The sequence below is a fragment of the Pelobates fuscus genome, chromosome 3, assembly GCF_036172605.1.
Source record: "Pelobates fuscus isolate aPelFus1 chromosome 3, aPelFus1.pri, whole genome shotgun sequence".
NCBI classification, from domain to species: domain Eukaryota; kingdom Metazoa; phylum Chordata; class Amphibia; order Anura; family Pelobatidae; genus Pelobates; species Pelobates fuscus.
In genome coordinates this window covers 37,768,899-37,793,039 of record NC_086319.1, presented here as the reverse complement: position 1 = coordinate 37,793,039, position 24,141 = coordinate 37,768,899, and the positions used below count along the sequence as shown (strand labels likewise).

The following is a 24,141-nucleotide window of genomic DNA, read 5'->3' as shown; positions in this document are numbered from 1 at the left end:
TCTGGCTTTCTGTCCCTGTCTCTCTCTGTCAGTGTGTGTGGTTTTTCTGTCCCTGTCTCTCTCTCTGTTTTCCTGTGGGTGTCTCTCTCTTTCTCTCTCGGTGTGTGTGTTTTCCTGTGTCTGTCTGTCTCTCTGTCCCTGTCTCTCTCTGTCTTAGTCTCTCTCCCTCTCTCTGTCCCTGTCTCAGTCTCTCTCTCTCTCTGTGTTTTCTTGTGTCTGTCTCTCTCTTTCTCCCTGTCTCTCTCTCTGGCTCCCTGTCTCAGTCTCTCTCTGTGTTTTCTTGTGTCTGTCTCTCTCTTTCTCCCTGTCTCTCTGTGTCCCTGTCTCTCTCTCTCTCTGGCTCCCTGTCTCAGTCTCTCTCTCTCTGTGTTTTCTTGTGTCTGTCTCTCTCTTTCTCCCTGTCTCTCTGTGTCCCTGTCTCAGTCTCTCTCTGTCCCTGTCTCTCTCTCTCTGTGTTTTCTTGTGTCTGTCTCTCTCTTTCTCCCTGTCTCTCTGTGTCCCTGTCTCAGTCTCTCTCTGTCCCTGTGTCTCTCTCTCTCTCTCTCTCTCTGTGTTTTCTTGTGTCAGTCTCTCTCTTTCTCCCTGTCTCTGTCTCCCTGTGTGAGGCCGAGCTGGTGGCTGGAAGCGCTGCCATTGGCCGGCTCCGGTCACGTGTGGTAGCGGCGGACAGCTGGCTGCGGCTGATCGCGGTCGGTGCCGCCGCCTGCTCCCGCCTCCCAGCCCGGGCTCCCCTCCCTCCGCTCGGCCTCCGCTCAGTGAACCCGCCGCAGCATGGGAGACAAGAAAAGCCCGACCAGGTGAGAGACTCGCAGCCCGAGAGGGGGATGGGCGAGCGGGCGGGGCGGGGCCAAGCTCCCTGGGAGGCGGGGGGGGGGAGGGCGGTAATCCCGCCAGTGTGGCAGGAAAGGCCGAGGACCCGCAGAGCGAGCAGGCCGCGCCCTGTGCAGCCAGTCAGCCCCCCAGCCCTGCTCTCCCCGTGCAGCCCCATGTCCCCCACTCACACCTAGCTCCCCCGTGCAGCCAGCCAGCTCCCCCCGTGCAGCCCCCCAGCCCTGTGCAGCCCCATGTCCCCCACTCACACCTTTCTCTCCCCCAGGCCGAAGCGGCAGCCCAAGCCGGCCAGCGACGAGGGATTCTGGGATTGCAGTGTGTGCACCTTCCGGAACAGCGCGGAGGCCTTCAAATGCCTAATGTGTGATGTACGCAAGGGGACCTCCACACGGTGAGATACAGCTACACAATAACACAACACAACCTCCACACGGTGAGATACAGCTACACAATAACACAACACAACCACCACACGGTGAGATACAGCTACACAATAACACAACTACACAATAACACAACACAACCTCCACACGGTGACATACAGCTACACAATAACACAATAACACAACAACACAACACAACCTCCACACGGTGACATACAGCTACACAATAACACAACTACACAATAACACAACACAACATCCACACGGTGAGATACAGCTACACAATAACACAACTACACAATAACACAACACAACATCCACACGGTGAGATACAGCTACACAATAACACAACTACACAATAACACAACACAACATCCACACGGTGAGATACAGCTACACAATAACACAACACAACATCCACACGGTGAGATACAGCTACACAATAACACAGCTACACAATAACACAACACAACATCCACACGGTGAGATACAGCTACACAATAACACAGCTACACAATAACACAACACAACATCCACACGGTGAGATACAGCTACACAATAACACAACACAACATCCACACGGTGAGATACAGCTACACAATAACACAACTACACAATAACACAACACAACATCCACACGGTGAGATACAGCTACACAATAACACAACACAACATCCACACGGTGAGATACAGCTACACAATAACACAGCTACACAATAACACAACACAACATCCACACGGTGAGATACAGCTACACAATAACACAGCTACACAATAACACAACACAACATCCACACGGTGAGATACAGCTACACAATAACACAACTACACAATAACACAACACAACATCCACACGGTGAGATACAGCTACACAATAACACAACTACACAATAACACAACACAACATCCACACGGTGAGATACAGCTACACAATAACACAACTACACAATAACACAACACAACATCCACACGGTGAGATACAGCTACACAATAACACAACTACACAATAACACAACACAACATCCACACGGTGAGATACAGCTACACAATAACACAACTACACAATAACACAACACAACATCCACACGGTGAGATACAGCTACACAATAACACAACTACACAATAACACAACACAACATCCACACGGTGAGATACAGCTACACAATAACACAACTACACAATAACACAACACAACATCCACACGGTGAGATACAGCTACACAATAACACAACTACACAATAACACAACACAACATCCACACGGTGAGATACAGCTACACAATAACACAACTACACAATAACACAACACAACATCCACACGGTGAGATACAGCTACACAATAACACAACTACACAATAACACAACACAACATCCACACGGTGAGATACAGCTACACAATAACACAACTACACAATAACACAACACAACATCCACACGGTGAGATACAGCTACACAATAACACAACACCACAATAACACAACACAACATCCACACGGTGAGATACAGCTACACAATAACACAACACCACAATAACACAACACAACATCCACACGGTGAGATACAGCTACACAATAACACAACACCACAATAACACAACACAACATCCACACGGTGAGATACAGCTACACAATAACACAACACCACAATAACACAACACAACATCCACACGGTGAGATACAGCTACACAATAACACAACACCACAATAACACAACACAACATCCACACGGTGAGATACAGCTACACAATAACACAACACCACAATAACACAACACAACATCCACACGGTGAGATACAGCTACACAATAACACAACACCACAATAACACAACACAACATCCACACGGTGAGATACAGCTACACAATAACACAACACCACAATAACACAACACAACATCCACACGGTGAGATACAGCTACACAATAACACAACACCACAATAACACAACACAACATCCACACGGTGAGATACAGCTACACAATAACACAACACCACAATAACACAACACAACATCCACACGGTGAGATACAGCTACACAATAACACAACACCACAATAACACAACACAACATCCACACGGTGAGATACAGCTACACAATAACACAACACCACAATAACACAACACAACATCCACACGGTGAGATACAGCTACACAATAACACAACACCACAATAACACAACACAACATCCACACGGTGAGATACAGCTACACAATAACACAACACCACAATAACACAACACAACATCCACACGGTGAGATACAGCTACACAATAACACAACACCACAATAACACAACACAACATCCACACGGTGAGATACAGCTACACAATAACACAACACCACAATAACACAACACAACATCCACACGGTGAGATACAGCTACACAATAACACAACACCACAACAACACAACACAACATCCACACGGTGAGATACAGCTACACAATAACACAACACCACAACAACACAACACAACATCCACACGGTGAGATACAGCTACACAATAACACAACACCACAACAACACAACACAACATCCACACGGTGAGATGCAGCTACACAATAACACAACACCACAACAACACAACACAACATCCACACGGTGAGATGCAGCTACACAATAACACAACACCACAACAACACAACACAACATCCACACGGTGAGATGCAGCTACACAATAACACAACACCACAACAACACAACACAACATCCACACGGTGAGATGCAGCTACACAATAACACAACACCACAACAACACAACACAACATCCACACGGTGAGATGCAGCTACACAATAACACAACACCACAACAACACAACACAACATCCACACGGTGAGATGCAGCTACACAATAACACAACACCACAACAACACAACACAACATCCACACGGTGAGATGCAGCTACACAATAACACAACACCACAACAACACAACACAACATCCACACGGTGAGATGCAGCTACACAATAACACAACACCACAACAACACAACACAACATCCACACGGTGAGATGCAGCTACACAATAACACAACACCACAACAACACAACACAACATCCACACGGTGAGATGCAGCTACACAATAACACAACACCACAACAACACAACACAACATCCACACGGTGAGATGCAGCTACACAATAACACAACACCACAACAACACAACACAACATCCACACGGTGAGATGCAGCTACACAATAACACAACACCACAACAACACAACACAACATCCACACGGTGAGATGCAGCTACACAATAACACAACACCACAACAACACAACACAACATCCACACGGTGAGATGCAGCTACACAATAACACAACACCACAACAACACAACACAACATCCACACGGTGAGATGCAGCTACACAATAACACAACACCACAACAACACAACACAACATCCACACGGTGAGATGCAGCTACACAATAACACAACACCACAACAACACAACACAACATCCACACGGTGAGATGCAGCTACACAATAACACAACACCACAACAACACAACACAACATCCACACGGTGAGATGCAGCTACACAATAACACAACACCACAACAACACAACACAACATCCACACGGTGAGATGCAGCTACACAATAACACAACACCACAACAACACAACACAACATCCACACGGTGAGATGCAGCTACACAATAACACAACACCACAACAACACAACACAACATCCACACGGTGAGATGCAGCTACACAATAACACAACACCACAACAACACAACACAACATCCACACGGTGAGATGCAGCTACACAATAACACAACACCACAACAACACAACACAACATCCACACGGTGAGATGCAGCTACACAATAACACAACACCACAACAACACAACACAACATCCACACGGTGAGATGCAGCTACACAATAACACAACACCACAACAACACAACACAACATCCACACGGTGAGATGCAGCTACACAATAACACAACACCACAACAACACAACACAACATCCACACGGTGAGATGCAGCTACACAATAACACAACACCACAACAACACAACACAACATCCACACGGTGAGATGCAGCTACACAATAACACAACACCACAACAACACAACACAACATCCACACGGTGAGATGCAGCTACACAATAACACAACACCACAACAACACAACACAACATCCACACGGTGAGATGCAGCTACACAATAACACAACACCACAACAACACAACACAACATCCACACGGTGAGATGCAGCTACACAATAACACAACACCACAACAACACAACACAACATCCACACGGTGAGATGCAGCTACACAATAACACAACACCACAACAACACAACACAACATCCACACGGTGAGATGCAGCTACACAATAACACAACACCACAACAACACAACACAACATCCACACGGTGAGATGCAGCTACACAATAACACAACACCACAACAACACAACACAACATCCACACGGTGAGATGCAGCTACACAATAACACAACACCACAACAACACAACACAACATCCACACGGTGAGATGCAGCTACACAATAACACAACACCACAACAACACAACACAACATCCACACGGTGAGATGCAGCTACACAATAACACAACACCACAACAACACAACACAACATCCACACGGTGAGATGCAGCTACACAATAACACAACACCACAACAACACAACACAACATCCACACGGTGAGATGCAGCTACACAATAACACAACACCACAACAACACAACACAACATCCACACGGTGAGATGCAGCTACACAATAACACAACACCACAACAACACAACACAACATCCACACGGTGAGATGCAGCTACACAATAACACAACACCACAACAACACAACACAACATCCACACGGTGAGATGCAGCTACACAATAACACAACACCACAACAACACAACACAACATCCACACGGTGAGATGCAGCTACACAATAACACAACACCACAACAACACAACACAACATCCACACGGTGAGATGCAGCTACACAATAACACAACACCACAACAACACAACACAACATCCACACGGTGAGATGCAGCTACACAATAACACAACACCACAACAACACAACACAACATCCACACGGTGAGATGCAGCTACACAATAACACAACACCACAACAACACAACACAACATCCACACGGTGAGATGCAGCTACACAATAACACAACACCACAACAACACAACACAACATCCACACGGTGAGATGCAGCTACACAATAACACAACACCACAACAACACAACACAACATCCACACGGTGAGATGCAGCTACACAATAACACAACACCACAACAACACAACACAACATCCACACGGTGAGATGCAGCTACACAATAACACAACACCACAACAACACAACACAACATCCACACGGTGAGATGCAGCTACACAATAACACAACAACACAACACAACATCCACACGGTGAGATGCAGCTACACAATAACACAACAACACAACACAACATCCACACGGTGAGATGCAGCTACACAATAACACAACAACACAACACAACATCCACACGGTGAGATGCAGCTACACAATAACACAACACCACAACACAACATCCACACGGTGAGATGCAGCTACACAATAACACAACACCACAACACAACATCCACACGGTGAGATGCAGCTACACAATAACACAACACCACAACACAACATCCACACGGTGAGATGCAGCTACACAATAACACAACACCACAATAACACAACACAACATCCACACGGTGAGATGCAGCTACACAATAACACAACACCACAATAACACAACACAACATCCACACGGTGAGACGCAGCTACACAATAACACAACACCACAATAACACAACACAACATCCACACGGTGAGACACAGCTACACAATAACACAGCTACACAATAACACAACACAACATCCACACGGTGAGACACAGCTACACAATAACACAGCTACACAATAACACAACACAACATCCACACGGTGAGACACAGCTACACAATAACACAGCTACACAATAACACAACACAACATCCACACGGTGAGACACAGCTACACAATAACACAGCTACACAATAACACAACACAACCTCCACACGGTGAGACACAGCTACACAATAACACAGCTACACAATAACACAACACAACCTCCACACGGTGAGACACAGCTACACAATAACACAGCTACACAATAACACAACACAACCTCCACACGGTGAGACACAGCTACACAATAACACAGCTACACAATAACACAACACAACCTCCACACGGTGAGACACAGCTACACAATAACACGGCTACACAATAACACAACACAACCTCCACACGGTGAGACACAGCTACACAATAACACGGCTACACAATAACACAACACAACCTCCACACGGTGAGACACAGCTACACAATAACACGGCTACACAATAACACAACACAACCTCCACACGGTGAGACACAGCTACACAATAACACAGCTACACAATAACACAACACAACCTCCACACGGTGAGACACAGCTACACAATAACACAGCTACACAATAACACAACACAACCTCCACACGGTGAGACACAGCTACACAATAACACAGCTACACAATAACACAACACAACCTCCACACGGTGAGACACAGCTACACAATAACACAGCTACACAATAACACAACACAACCTCCACACGGTGAGACACAGCTACACAATAACACAGCTACACAATAACACAACACAACCTCCACACGGTGAGACACAGCTACACAATAACACAGCTACACAATAACACAACACAACCTCCACACGGTGAGACACAGCTACACAATAACACAGCTACACAATAACACAACACAACCTCCACACGGTGAGACACAGCTACACAATAACACAGCTACACAATAACACAACACAACCTCCACACGGTGAGACACAGCTACACAATAACACAGCTACACAATAACACAACACAACCTCCACACGGTGAGATACAGCTACACAATAACACAGCTACACAATAACACAACACAACCTCCACACGGTGAGATACAGCTACACAATAACACAGCTACACAATAACACAACACAACCTCCACACGGTGAGATACAGCTACACAATAATTATTGTGTAGCTGAGTGACAGGCAACAGAGGGTTGTAGTCAATGGAGTATATTCGAAGCTTGGGCTTGTCACCAGTGGGGTACCTCAGGGATCTGTACTTGGACCCATTCTCTTTAATATTTTTATTAGTGATATTGCAGAAGGTCTTGATGGTAAGGTGTGTCTTTTTGCGGATGACACTAAGATATGTAACAGGGTTGATGTTCCAGGAGGGATAAGCCAAATGGAAAATGATTTAGGTAGACTAGAAAAATGGTCAGAGTTGTGGCAACTGACATTTAATGTGGATAAGTGCAAGATAATGCATCTTGGACGTAAAAACCCAAGGGCAGAGTACAGAATATTTGATAGAGTCCTAACCTCAACATCTGAGGAAAGGGATTTAGGGGTGATTATTTCTGAGGACTTAAAGGTAGGCAGACAATGTAATAGAGCAGCAGGAAATGCTAGCAGAATGCTTGGTTGTATAGGGAGAGGTATTAGCAGTAGAAAGAGGGAAGTGCTCATGCCATTGTACAGAACACTGGTGAGACCTCACTTGGAGTACTGTACACAGTACTGGAGACCCTATCTTCAGAAGGATATTGATACCTTAGAGAGAGTTCAAAGAAGGGCTACTAAACTGGTTCATGGATTGCAGGATAAAACTTACCAGGAAAGGTTAAAGGATCTTAACATGTATAGCATGGAGGAAAGACGAGACAGGGGGGATATGATAGAAACATTTAAATACATAAAGGGAATCAACACAGTAAAGGAGGAGACTATATTTAAAAGAAGAAAAACTACCACAACAAGAGGACATAGTCTTAAATTAGAGGGACAAAGGTTTAAAAATAATATCAGGAAGTATTACTTTACTGAGAGGGTAGTGGATGCATGGAATAGCCTTCCAGCTGAAGTGGTAGAGGTTAACACAGTAAAGGAGTTTAAGCATGCGTGGGATAGGCATAAGGCTATCCTAACTATAAGATAAGGCCAGGGACTAATGAAAGTATTTAGAAAACTGGGCAGACTAGATGGGCCGAATGGTTCTTATCTGCCGTCACATTCTATGTTTCTATGTTTCTAACACAGCTACACAATAACACAACACAACCTCCACACGGTGAGATACAGCTACACAATAACACAGCTACACAATAACACAACACAACCTCCACACGGTGAGATACAGCTACACAATAACACAGCTACACAATAACACAACACAACCTCCACACGGTGAGATACAGCTACACAATAACACAGCTACACAATAACACAACACAACCTCCACACGGTGAGATACAGCTACACAATAACACAGCTACACAATAACACAACACAACCTCCACACGGTGAGATACAGCTACACAATAACACAGCTACACAATAACACAACACAACCTCCACACGGTGAGATACAGCTACACAATAACACAGCTACACAATAACACAACACAACCTCCACACGGTGAGATACAGCTACACAATAACACAGCTACACAATAACACAACACAACCTCCACACGGTGAGATACAGCTACACAATAACACAGCTACACAATAACACAACACAACCTCCACACGGTGAGATACAGCTACACAATAACACAGCTACACAATAACACAACACAACCTCCACACGGTGAGATACAGCTACACAATAACACAGCTACACAATAACACAACACAACCTCCACACGGTGAGATACAGCTACACAATAACACAGCTACACAATAACACAACACAACCTCCACACGGTGAGATACAGCTACACAATAACACAACACAACCTCCACACGGTGAGATACAGCTACACAATAACACAACTACACAACCTCCACACGGTGAGATACAGCTACACAATAACACAACTACACAACCTCCACACGGTGAGATACAGCTACACAATAACACAACAACTACAGAACCTCCACACAGTGAGAACACAACTACTACACAATAACACAAGAACACAACCTCCACACGGTGAGATACAGCTACACAACTATACAACACAACTACACAATAACACAACACAACCTCCACACGGTGAGAACACAACTACAACACAATAACACAACACGACCTCCACACAGTGAGAACACAACTACTACACAATAACACAACAAAACAACCTCCACGTGGTGAGATACAGCTATACAACACAATAACACAACAACTACAGAACCTCCACACGGTGACATAACACAACTACTACATAACACAACTACTACACAATAACACAAGAACACAACCTCCACATGGTGAGATACAGCTACACAATAACACAACCTCCACACGATGCGATACAGCTACACAACAACTATACAATAACACAACCTCCACACGATGCGATACAGCTACACAACTACACAATAATAACACTAACACAGCTACACAATAATAACACAATTACTACACTAACACAATAATAACAGAACTACTACACAACACAATTATAACACAACTACTACCCAACCTCCACACGGTGAGACACAGCTACACAACTACACAATGATAACACAACCTCCACACGGTGAGAACACAATAATAACAACAACACAACCTCCACACAGTGAGACAACTCAACTACTACACAATAACACAGCTACAAAATAACACAACTACTACACAACAATAACACAATAACACCACTACTACACAACAATAACACAACTACTACACAACAATAACACAACCGCCACACGGTGAGACACAGCTACACAACAACTACACAATGATAACACAACCTCCACACGGTGAGATGACACAACAACTAAACAGCCTCCACATTATAGAGACTCAATAACACAACTACACAATAACGCATTGCCATCACAATATTAGAAACACCACTGCCACAAAAATAACACAGCAACAATACAATTTTATCACAGGCTTGACATGGTAAGGCATAATAATACCACATTTTAATCGCGATTTTGGCACTGTGACACAATAACATAACACAACAAAAATTTTACCACTGTAATAATCTCGCAATACTACCACAACCTCAAAAAATAGCACTTTCTTGCAATAACACAAGGACACTACACTATTACCAAAACCTCAATACAATGAGACAAAAATACACCATCACAATTTTATCACAACCTTGACACACTAACACTGCATTGCTTCAGTATTACCACAACAATGAATTGACGAAACATACAAAATAGCTAACATAGCCCTACAATATTATCATAAACTCAACAGGGTAATATACACAAGTAAAAGTACCCTAACATAATGGTGAGACACAGTAGCACATCATCAAAAATACCACACAACCCGAGGTGAGACACAAAAATAACATGGTATTAAGACAATAACACAACACTTACACAATGAGACACACTATTACCACAGTAACATAACTTTACACTATGTAATCCATGCACACAATACACATTAAAACTATAATATCAATACTGCAGTAACAGAAACTCCACACAGTGAGACACACATTACCAAAAACATCTAAACAATGTGTGGCACAATACTATAACAATATTCACATGGTGAGTCATGCAATGCCACAGTAACAGTTACTAGCATTCAGCAATAATACTGCCAGAATAACATATCAAAACAATAGTACAATATTACTACAGACATAACACAATGGGAAACACAAGAATAACATAACTCCACTGTAATAATCACCACATAGTGCGACACACCATACCTCAATAACACATTACCCCAGTAACAAATTTTGCCACAATAATTCTTGATTATCTCCTACACATAGGGAGACACACATTAAAACATTATCACAGCTATAACACATCTTTTCTGGAAGAGCCTATTTCAGGCGAAATGTGCATTGGGACTTTTGATTTAGTGTATAGAAGTCTCTATGGGGACAACGCTATTATACTGATTCTCTTTATACACATTATGGATTAGACTCCACACTGATTGAATATATTTCTCTTATATGTTTTTGTATTTCAGGTTATCCCCTTTAAGTATATTTAAGTGGGGGGGTTGTTAGAGGGGTGCCCTTAAAGGCACAAAGAACACAAACATGTATTTCTGACCCTATAGTGTGACTAGGGCCGCCATCAGGGGGTGACAACCATGACGGTTTTCACGGGCCCGGCGGCCCTAAGGGGCCCGGTCGCTCGGGCCCCACGTGGAGCGGTGAAACTGGCGCAGGTGCATCTGCAGCGGGGCCCATCAGGTGGCCCAAGCATTTAGGGCCACCCGATGAGTCCTATAGCTTCAGGGGCCCGGTCAGCGCTGCGGCCGCGTAATAGCGCGACCGGGCCCCTTTAAAAAAAATAAAAAAAATAAATTGCGGCTGCACCACAAGTGCTGCTGGGAGGAAGTGATGGCCGCTCACTTCCTCCCTGCTTACTCCGCATGGGGGGGAGAGACAGGAGAGGAGAGGCAGCCGCTCCCATCATCTCCAACCACCCTCCTGCAACGAAAAGGTAAGGGAGAGGAGGGTGGCTGATAAATGAAGTGTGTGTGTCTGTCTGTGTGTGTGTGTGTGTGTGTGCGCGCGCGTCTGTCTGTGCGTGTGTGTGTGTAGATGGCTCTGCCGCTGTTTGCCTGTGAACTGCCTGTCTGCTGAAATCAGAAGTGGTGGTCTGAGCCAATCACAATGTTTTCCCATATGATTGACTGAGACTGTCAAGGAGGAAGATTGGGGGCAGAGCCTGCACAAATCAAACACAGCCCTGGCCAATCAGCATCTCCTCATAGAGATGAATTTAATCAATGCAGGAAAGTTCAGTGTCTGCATGCAGAGGGGGAGACACTGAAGGGCAGTGCTGCTTACTCGGTAGCACTGCCCAAGTAAGCATCTCTAGCAGCCATCTAAGGAGTGACCAGTGGAGTTGTCACTAGGCTGTAATGTAAACACTAGATTTTCTCTGACAAGACACAGCAAAAAGCCTTAAGGGAATGATTCTACTCACCAGAGCAAATACAATAAGCTGTAGCTGTTATGGTGACTATAGTGTCACTTTAAAGGGAAACTCCAGTGCTTCTCCTGGCACCCCCCAATCACCAGTTACTGAAGGGGTGAAAACCCCTTCAGTCACTTACCCGAGGCAGCGGCGATGTCCCTCGCCGCTGTCTCCTCCTCCGTGCCGCTCCTCCTCTGTATTGCGTCGGCCGGTGGGCGAGACTGATCCCGGCCAAGGAGACCTAATGCGCATGCGCGGCAATGCTGCGCATGCGCATTACGTCTCCCCATAGGAAAGCATTGAAAAATAATTTCAATGCTTTCCTATGGGGAAATGAGCGACGCTGGAGGTCCTCACACAGCGTGAGGACGTCCAGCGACGCTCTAGCACAGGTTTCCTGTGCTATGAAGGAGGAAGTGACCTCTAGTGGCTGTCTAGTAGACAGCCACTAGAGGTGGAGTTAACCCTGCAAGTTAATTATTGCAGTTTATAGAAAACTGCAATAATTACACTTGCAGGGTTAGGAGTAGTGGGAGTTGGCACCCAGACCACTCCAATGGGCAGAAGTGGTCTTGGTGCCTGGAGTGTCCCTTTAACTGCAATGAGACACAGTTTTTATACAATAATACAGAAACAGAAGCTCCACACTATGAAATAACACTATATAAAGAAGCACTATAGTCAACAGAACAACTACAGCTTTATGTAGTTGTTCTGGTGAGTATACTCAGTCTGCGCAGGCATTTTCATGTAAACACTGCCTAGGGACACCTCCAGTGACAGTCACTCAGACGGCCACTAGATGTGCTTCCTGGGTCAGTGCTGCACTGACGTTCAGCACCTCCACGCTCTGCATGCAGACGCTAGACTTAACCTATTACATGCATTGATTAAATGCATCTCTATGTGGAGATGCTGATTTAGCCATGGCAGTGTTTGGCTCCGCCTCCTTGGTTGAGATCATCAGAATTGACTATTTCAGCCAATCCAATGGTTTCCTATGGGAAAAGCATTGGATTGCTGAGATCGTCAATTCTAATAACAACCAAGGAGGTAGATTGGGGGTGGAGCCAGCGCCGACAGACCTGCACAGCACTGGAATAAAGATGAGTGATATCACCTTTTACATTACAGACTGGGGCTGAGGGGGCTTTATAGTTATATTACAGCTATAGTTTAAGGAATACATGTTTGTATTCCGGTCACTATAGTGTTCCTTTAACCCCTTAAGGACCAAACTTCTGGAATAAAAGGGAATCAGGACATGTCACACATGTCATGTGTCCTTAAGGGGTTAAAGGTTTCCAGGTATTGGTGAATGCCTGGGGCCCTACAAGGCTTCTAGCTCTGATGTGCTTCCAGCTTCTCCAGAGCTACAAAAAGCTGGAAACTGATCCAGTTGAGAGCATCAGCTGACCACACTCAGCCAACGAATGGCACATTGTGGGAAAAAAAATGTGCACAGAATTTACATCAGAAAGCCCAGAACTTGTTTTCGAAATAAAGCTGTATTTACAGACTACAGGCACCATGACCACTTAAAATCAATGAAGTGGTCTTGGTTCTTGGAGTAACCATTTATTCACTAAACTCCAAAATCTAGCAAATTCAAATCTTATTGCACAATTCTGGCCCGAAATTAAAACATATATTTAGCCCATTTTACACTTGTGCTGTAAACACTCTAAATTTATTCAAATATTCTTGGCTGTTGCCAAGCATACCATCCTCCATATCAGACAGGTGCTTTGTTACTCCAAGTTAAATTATGTGGGAGGCCACCCAGTGTAAGGAAAAATAGGGTTTGTCAGTTTTTTAAATTAGGATGCCCATCATAGGCTCTTATTCACAGTACCTTTCAATTCATACCCTCGTACCCTTTGTCAATCCTTCGTGGAAGACCTCCCCTTAAAGGGACACTACAGGCACCCAGACCACTTAAGCTCATTGAAGTGGTCTGTGTGCAATGTCCCATGTCCCTTAACCCTACAGTGGTAATTATAGCAGTTTCTTAGAAACTATTACTTGGCTTTGGTGTGTAATCATAGGTAAGTATCATAATTTTGTATCTCCTTTTGTGTGCAAATGTAAATGCCTATGGAATTCATCTGGAAACAAAATACTGATCTTTTTATACATAAAGGCACAAACACAATCCTTCATCACAGAGCCTAATAAAGATCCCAATACGCTCTATGATGGTTACTAGTTTGTGTTGGGAGGAAAGGGAGGCTTGGCACTCAATTTTGATTGAGTCTGTTAATAGAGAGATAACTAAAGTGGTGTGACCAAGATTTGGCTTTACAAATAATAACGTGGGGGGGAGGGAAGTATGTATGTATGTATGTATGTATACATACAGGTGATACTCCAAAATTTAGAATATTGTGCAAAAGTTCATTAATTTCAGTAATGCAACGTAAAAGGGGAAACTAATATATGAGATAAACGCATTACATGCAAAGCAAGATAGTTCAAGCTGTTATTTGTCATAAGTGCAATGATTATGGCTTACAGCTCATAAATTTTATTGAATTTGTTCTGGTGAGTAGAATCATTACCTGCAGGCTTTTTACTGTAAACACTGTCTTTTCAGAGACAATGCAGTGTTTACATTACAGCCTAGTGATAACTTCACTGGCCACTCCTCAGGTGGCTGTTAGAGATTCTTCCTGGGTCATGGCTGCCTAAAATGCATCCAAACATTCAGTATCTCCTCCCTCTGCATGCAGACACTGAACTTTCCTCATAGAGATTCATTGATTCAATTTATCTCTATGAGGAGATGCTGATTAGCAAAGGCTGTGTTTGAATTGTGCTGACTCTGCCCCTGCTCTGCCTCTTTGTCAGTCTCAGCCAATCCTATGGGGAAGCATTGTGATTGGATCAGGTTACCACTTCTGCTGATGTCACCAGGCAGTGGGTAGGTCAAAAGAAACAGTGACAAAGCCAGCAGCTCCATATTTGAATACAAGTAAGATTTTACTAGATTTAGGGAGGCATGCGGGAACCAGGGGGGCTAGATGGTAGTTTTAAAACAATAGGGTCAGGAATACGTGTGTTCCTGACCCTATAGTGCTCTTTTAAAGCAGTTGTCACCTGTTGAGACAAGGCTTTACTGTAGCGGGGATCCTGTTCCCCAATAAGAGGGAAAACGACAAGAATAATGAAGAATAACAATTTGATAGCAAGTTGCAGTATTTTTGAAATGGTTGTAAAACTCCAATATCTGATGCTTTTTCCAGTCTGCATACCTTCTTCAGAAAATCTTAAGGGTGCCCATGTCTAGTAAAGTATGCATTTGTAATATTAAAAACATTAACATGTTTGAGGGCGGAGCTAGCACGCCGAAGCGAACGGTCGCACACACGAGGAGCTCCTAACTATTACCGGAGGAAAAGAGCAGAAATATCCCCCACCGAGACCCCAAAAGCTGGACAAAACCTCCTAGTTGTTATGGGGAAAAAGGGGAACAAAAAATCCCCGAACAAACCCTCCACGGGACTCACGATAGGGCAGATGTGGAGGCAGGCACAAGGAGCAACTGAAACAAGCATGGCGGCCCTGCATGGTGGGTACTCAGATTTTTCTGAGGATTTGTCGGAGGAGGAGGATGGGGGATACACTCACCCTGTTGCCACGCAGCCCTCCCAGCCCTCACCACAGAAGGCAAAACAACGCGGCAAACAAGCAGACTCGGAACCGGTCACCACGGCGGTCTTGAAGGCACTGCTGCTGGACTTAAAAAGCAGTATTCACGAGGACATCACAACACTACGTGCAGACCTGAAAGGTCTGACAGGCCGCATCTCCACCTTGGAGGGCTCTGTACACTCTCAGGCCCAGGAAGTCACTGCACTGCACCATACTGTACAAGACCTAAAAAAGCAGAACCAGCAATATGAGCACCGCCTCGCGGCGCTTGAGGATGCCAGGCGCAGCGCCAACGTCAAGATTAGGGGAATCCAGGAGAACATCCCAGAGGACGACCTACCTAAGCTTCTGGGGCGCCAGATCCCAGCTATTCTGCCACCCGGACAGGCCACAACAATCACCCCAGTGGAGGTATTTCGTATCCCTAAACCGCCAAGCGCACCAATCAGGGCCACGAGGGATGTCATCGTAACTCTCCGAAACAGAAAAGAAAAGACGTTGTTCCTGTCCACCCTCCGTGGCAGGACTCCCTTATGTTTCGAGAACATGGACCTCTCGTTCTACTCGGACCTGTCCGGTGCCCCCCTGGCATGGCGTAAGTCGCTCAAGCCACTCACCACGACACTAAGAGCCCACAAGATAGACTACCACTGGCGGCTCCCTAGGACACTGGTGGTCCAACGAGGGGCAGTCGTGCATACCATCCAAGATATTCACGACGCCCCAGCCTTCCTGCAGAGCCTGAATCTACATCAAGACTCCATGCCCCTGGTAGGGCTGGCAAGCGCCAATAGCGGTTCCCCAAATCGCACCCACACCTGGGACCCAGACCTGACCACACCATTCACCCCCCGAGTCTCCACGCCGCACGTATATGCGACAATCACGACCTAGACACAAGCAGGTACCCACCAGCCCGGGTCTTCACCTCACAGCACGATACCGGTAACAATAAGACACACGTACACAGACGCCACAATCTGTAAACCACCTACCACCCCCTACAGAACGAGGCGGAGAGCACGGAGTAGGCGCAACATCACAATCCTAGACAGCTAGCGAGCCATGTTACACCACAACAAGGACTTACCTCAGGGGCTCCCTTTCATCACTCCTCCCCCAAAAACTCTGGCTTCACCTGCGAGACTATGTCACATCAGAAGGCCCCACACCCCCGAACCCGGCTCATTATTTTCGCCCCCCAACAGGCTGACAACCCATTGACCGCGCATACGAGAGTACCCGGAACTATCGGCGACGAGCGGCAACTGAGGAAAACCAGCGACGGGAACTGGTTGCAGCCCCACACGCTTATGTTACGATGGACTCATGCCCGAATCGACAGTAGCCCTCCAGAAGGGGCACTGGATGACTCAAAACCAGGAGCGAGACCCCTCTAACTACCCCCAGGAGAAGACTACTTGCTAAACTGTGTATAGCGAGCGGACAGACAAATTGTAATATTCGAGACCATATAGCTGTGAAAATACTCTCCAGCTCAAGTCACAGCTTTATATTTTTGCCTACGTTTGGGAATTCTGCTTTGAGTTTATGACAGATAGTTTTTGTTTTTCTTTTTTACTGTGCAAACCCTAACGGTTTTTTCAAAGTTTTGTATTTAATAAGATACTTAAGAATCAATCAGTTAACTATGGCAGTTAGAGGATAAGAGATGTCGCAAAAGTTAGATAACAGATCTGACAATCTCAGCTGGCATTACTTACTCAGGCATATTACAAATTTTACACAGCATGTTTAACCTGTGACTAGCTTACTTAATACCCCTGCTCTAGCCTGCGCAACCCACTAGCGCACTGTACTTCTTATACTCTAATTGGAGCAGATTGGGTGTTAGGAATTGTCTAACATATTGTTTAAGCCACTTCAATATATATAAGGATCTCAAATGTATTACTCAGTGTGCAGTCTACACTTGTTCATATACTAATATAGAGCCTTTTACTTCAGACAGGGGTGCACACTATTGCTAAGCATATTTTTTCTTAAACTGTGACCAAATTGCTTACTTACAAGAAAATGTTTGAATTCGATGATATTTTAATTATGCCATATTAATGCTCTCATGTGTAGACTAAATTGTTAACTTTTATACACTTCTAGACTAATACACTGACAATTTGCATGTTTTCTATTACCTCCCTATGTTTAAGCTTTCTGCGAAAAGCTAGTTCTAGGTTTTAAGTAACAAAAAGTGCAGCACATCTTGACAAAGCTTGTATTAAACACTGCACGTCTAAAATAAAGAATTAAAAAAAAAAAAAAAAAAACATTAACATGTTTGTTTTTCCCTTATTTGTACAGGAAACCTCGTCCTGTTTCCCAGTTGGTTTCACAGCAGGTAACCCAGCAATTTGTGCCTCCCATACAATCAAAGAAAGAGAAAAAAGACAAAGTGGAGAAAGAAAAGAGTGAAAAAGAAATTGCTATCAAAAAGAACAGTCACAAGAAAACAAGGTGATATTTATTAATATAGAAGTTCACCGAATTCCAGGCTTGCTTGACGACCTGAATAGTTTTAATTTGTGTGACTTGTAGCTTTCATGAGACATTGAGGCTTTTTGTGATGTTTGTATATTTCAAATATTACATTAACTTTTGGAAATCTGTCAAGAAGGTATAAAGACCATTTGTAAAACATACAGGAAAAAAAAAGTTTAATATACATTGAAATTGTGCATCCTGTACTTGCCTACCAGTATCTTTTTGTTCTGTGTAGATGTGAACTAATAGTTTTTAGCTGTCTTGCATTTTTCGCAGATTAAATGTTGTAGCATAAAAATGAAATTAAATCTTTATTGAAGTCAGGGCCATAATCATTCTTTGTGTCTGTCACTTATTTTCTGCTGTCTATCCTCCCTGCATTATTGTAAAATTAAACCATTTAGTTTTCATGCAGTGTGTGTCAGTCACATCCCTGGGAAGTGTGGCTAGGGCTGCATAAACAGAAACAAAGGTGATTTAACTCCTAGATGGCTGAGAGTTGAATAGTGAAATTTCCGAGGCATGATCTATACACAAACTGCTTTATTAAGCTAAGCCTTATATTAACCACATATCTACAGTACTTTGTTAACCTGCTCTGAAGCTAATTATATATTTTATATACATTCTTCAAGTTCTACTTTTTCTGTATGATAACAAGTTGTGTGTTTCATTCCACCTGCTCTAGGCCACGGTTGAAAAATGTGGATCGAAGTAGCGCCCAGCATTTGGAAGTTACCGTGGGAGATCTGACAGTCATCATTACAGACTTTAAGGAGAAAACAAAGTCCCCACCAGCATCCAGCACCGCATCAGTGGATCAACACAGTCAAAGTGGTTCTGGTTCTGAAAACACAGAAAGAGGAGTATCCAGGTCATCTTCACCCAGAGGAGAAGCATCTTCTGTAAACGGGGAATCACATTAAAGTTTCCTTCCTCAGATCTCTAGATTTTTCTCCTCAAGATTAAGACAAGCATCTTCTGACAATAGTTAACACATTTTCATGAGAAAATATCTGATATAAAACTGGTATTTTTTTGGGTGGGAAATGGTTAAGTATGCACTTATTTTTTTATCTGTACTTTTGTAAGTGCACTGTCCAGGTTCACACTTAAGGTTGGTCAGCTTGTTTATAAAAAGTGGGAAAAAGTCTGTCAATGTATGACGTTTTTCTTGTAAACTCTCTGTTCAGAAATGGTTATTTAAAATATTGGGAGTTACGTATAGAGAGGTTGCAGGGCAAACTTTTAAAAGTGAAGCCGTCACAGTGGAAATCATCGATATGATCCTGCTTATGGCTTCATTTTTACAGTTTTGCTTCAGAATCTCTTGTGTAAATAACCTTCAGTGTCTCTTAACTGATGAACCAAGACATAGAGAAGCTTACTAACCTCCAGGGATGCATAACCAAATGCTTAAATGTATTTACTGTGCTCAAGACGGGTTTTTCTTAAGCTCTTACTTGTAATAAGAAGGTGCTGCACAACAGTTAATTTTGAATTTGCTTAATCAGTGGAGACTTTTATCATGTTTTGCTCCCATGAATACTTTAATTACTGAACAGATCATGGGAGAAGTCTTAGTCCTGCAGTATGAAAACACTCAAAATTGATCCCTGTTGTATACATTTTTTTTACACACACTCGTATGTTTGCGCAGTATGCATCTGTGTCATGAACGTGGCCTAAATTAGAACTGTATTGGGACAGTAGGGCATAAATCCAATTCTCTAAAGCCCATCTGTTCAGCAGAATTAGAGGATATTTGCACGTGAATGTACCAATGGGGTGACCAACAGTTTATCTGCTGCTGGTGAGGCTGTGCTTAACTAGAAATAGCCTTAAAGGGAAACTGTCATGAAAAAAACAACTTGATATATTGGTGTGTATATTAATATTTGCTTCTTAGAAAAGTTGTAAGTGCCATAGATGTTTATGGTAAATAATATTCTGGATTTTAATTGCTGCTTAATTACCCTTCATTGCAGTTTGAGATGCTTTGTTCGTGAGCATTCTGCAGATAGTCGTTGACCTGTCTAAATGAATAAAACACTGGTCGTTGCACACTGATTTACAATTACAACTATTTATACAGCGTCAACATATTCTTCAGTGCTGTACAATCAGAAACGGGATAAAAGTTCAATTCTAACACATTGACATACGGGAACAGTAGTGTGTGTCTAGATATATATATCCAATGAGGGAATAATCACCGCAAAACCAAGTAATGTTTTGTTTTTTTTCCTTCATCATAGTTCCCCTTTAATGTGTTTCAAGCTTTATCACTTTTCCAGCAGACAGTAATCAAACTTTACATAAGCACAGATACCTATGTCGGGGAGCGCTCTGATAAGCAAGCCAGTATACAAATAAACTGCACAGATGAGGGGTCTTGAGGACTTTATATTTTATTTTGTAAAGGTACACTGGGCTATTGCAGATAGAAACAGATGCTAACTGCTTACTTCAAAATCTATAGGGTACAGTAACATTTAAGTCATCTGAGAAGTATATGCATATTTTTTTTTTTTTCACCCAATGTTCCCAAGAGACCCAGTTCATTATCGGTTTTAGCGTTCTAATTGCAAATTATTAAATATGTAAAGGCACTGAAGGGGTGTACACACTATATCTGTCTTAATGTTACAAATTTAATGTTGAAGTGCCATGGAAATGTGGTTGGTCATTTGTTATTCAGTGTTATTAGTGAACCCATCTTCACTTTTAGGTTCGTGAATACTAACACATGTTGACTTGTTTCTTAAAGGCATGTGTGGAAGCAATTTTTATAACATAGTTAAAGCTGTATTATTTGGAATATAGTGATGCATAGTTAGGACTACAACTGAAAAAGCAATTTCAAAGTGGTTATCTTAAATGCACCTGCTGGTACTTGGTGTGATTTAATAGGAATGAAATATAAAATAAAGCCTTTTTATAAAGTTTTGCCAATTTTTTTTTTCTCCCTACATTTTTTTTTTTCTGGCCAATTGTTTGAGTAATTTTGCCAGCTCTAAATAGTTGATATGTGATAAACTAGCAGATTTTTTTGTTTCTTAAACACTAAGTATGTACGTTCACTAAACAGTGTGCTGACTTAACCATCAAGTAGCAACATTAAGCAGAACAGGCTACTCTAAGTGTCATGACAACTTCAGGTTGCTAAAGTTGTTATGGTGAGGATGCAGTCTGTGCAGAGCTTCTTGAAATGCTGCTGGGCCTGAATTATTTACCTTTTCTTCTGGCAATGTTGGATTTATCCAAGTTTTGCAAACTTGAACTGTGGACCTTGGCTATGCTGAGCTTTTAATATAGCCTAGTTCACTAAAAGGTGATTGAGCTATGTGTATATTTGGCTGCTATCAGTTTACAGAGCAGCTCTGCTCATTTTATGTGATGAGTGAACCTGTTAAGATAAAGTACATCTCCTATAATTAACTGGTGGTTAGCGATTTTATGGGAGTTTTGGGGCTTTTTTAAAATTCATGGCTGGTCTTCTAAATGCATCTTGGAAAACTTTGCAAGTGAGTAATAGGTTGTTTTGTTGGCGTTTTGCATCTTTTATTAAAAGATGGTAATTTTTACCCTATCGTTTCCTTTTTAATATTAGTGTGAAGTAAAAAATGTCAGACCCACTACATTTTCCTGTATATACAGTTTTGCATTCTGAGGGGCAGTGAATCCAGTGAGAGCTGCCTTGCATTATATAGCATTCACATGCTGTAAGAATGGTTTCTGTTAACTAATTTGGAACTGTTCCTTTGTGATTTAGTCCTGCATTACGTTTCCTTTTTGCTGTATGTAAATGCTGTATACAAGACAGAACCTTTTTATGTCATGCCCATCAGCATGCACAAGTAAGCTGTGTTGAGGAGCATTTTGCATCTGACAAAGTTGGAATAATTTTCCAATTCAACTGATGTAACCTAGATTTTTCCAACAATGTTGTCAATTCACTACAGCTCACTGTTTAGTGTACAACCATCTTTTTCAACACTGGATTTCTTTCTTTATTGATTTCCATGTGTCTTTTGGCAAGGATGTATGCATTTCAGACTTATTTTGTTATCCTAAGAAGAAAATGTTAGTACTCTTTCTGATGTCGTCTCAATGTTTGTAACTCAAAGCCCTCCTTCCATTGTTTGTTTTTTGTTTTTCTTCCCACTTCTTCTTTTCTTTTATGTTGTAGCTTTTGACTTGTCCTTTTGCATTAATACAATGTTGCACAACAGTGAGGAGGAATATATATGTATATATATATTTTGGTTTTATATTGATGTTTACTATTTGGCTTACCATTAGTATAACGTATGGATGTCAACTTAAAGGGACCCACAGCAGCAAGTGAAATAAGATTATATGCATTTAAATATCAGATATTCATAGTTTATGAAAATTCTTTCATATTGTTAAGATAATAGAAATGTAATTTTGATCATCCTGTTAATGTGCAGCTAGATGTTTTAAAAACTAGTTAACTCAAATTACAATTGTACAAATTTGATGGCATAATTTTTATTTCTACACGTTCGTAAAATCGGGGTAATCACATTGGAATATTGTTTGTGATTTTGTCACTTCTAGAACTTTTTCCCATCTCTATTATAAAGACTTTGTCTCAGGGGTGATCAGAGAGGTTGATTCACAGCTGTTGTCAAGCTACAGATACTGTAAGGGTGGCAAAGCACCATGGGATTTGCAGTTTTAAAACAGATGGGCTATACATTTCGGCAAGCCCTGCTATGTCTCAGATGTG

General features: G+C 42.8%; 1 protein-coding gene across 2 annotated transcripts; it reads left to right on the top strand.

Moving 5' to 3' along the window:
• The first annotated feature begins 648 nt into the window (after positions 1 to 648).
• Positions 649 to 22,329, top strand: YAF2 (YY1 associated factor 2). Of its 2 annotated transcripts, XM_063446930.1 has the most exons (4): positions 649 to 797; positions 1,097 to 1,222; positions 19,203 to 19,355; positions 20,071 to 22,329. In XM_063446930.1, exons 1-4 carry the CDS (start codon positions 772 to 774, stop codon positions 20,306 to 20,308), a joined length of 543 nt encoding a protein of 180 aa, XP_063303000.1. In that variant the 5' UTR covers positions 649 to 771; the 3' UTR covers positions 20,309 to 22,329. The 2 variants fall into 2 exon arrangements, with proteins under 2 accessions (XP_063303000.1, XP_063302999.1); XM_063446929.1 differs by lacking the exon at positions 649 to 797 and having other exon boundaries at positions 1,025 to 1,222.
• Positions 22,330 to 24,141: the final 1,812 nt, after the last annotated feature.

Excerpts from the sequence above, each read along its gene's own strand:
- YAF2 (XM_063446929.1), top strand. The coding sequence starts at position 1,065 with ATGTCCCCCACTCACACCTTTCTCTCCCCCAGGCCGAAGCGGCAGCCC. Across the intron at positions 1,223-19,202 it reads CGCAAGGGGACCTCCACACG|GAAACCTCGTCCTGTTTCCC; the intron begins GTGAGATACAGC and ends TTATTTGTACAG. Across the intron at positions 19,356-20,070 it reads AACAGTCACAAGAAAACAAG|GCCACGGTTGAAAAATGTGG; the intron begins GTGATATTTATT and ends CACCTGCTCTAG.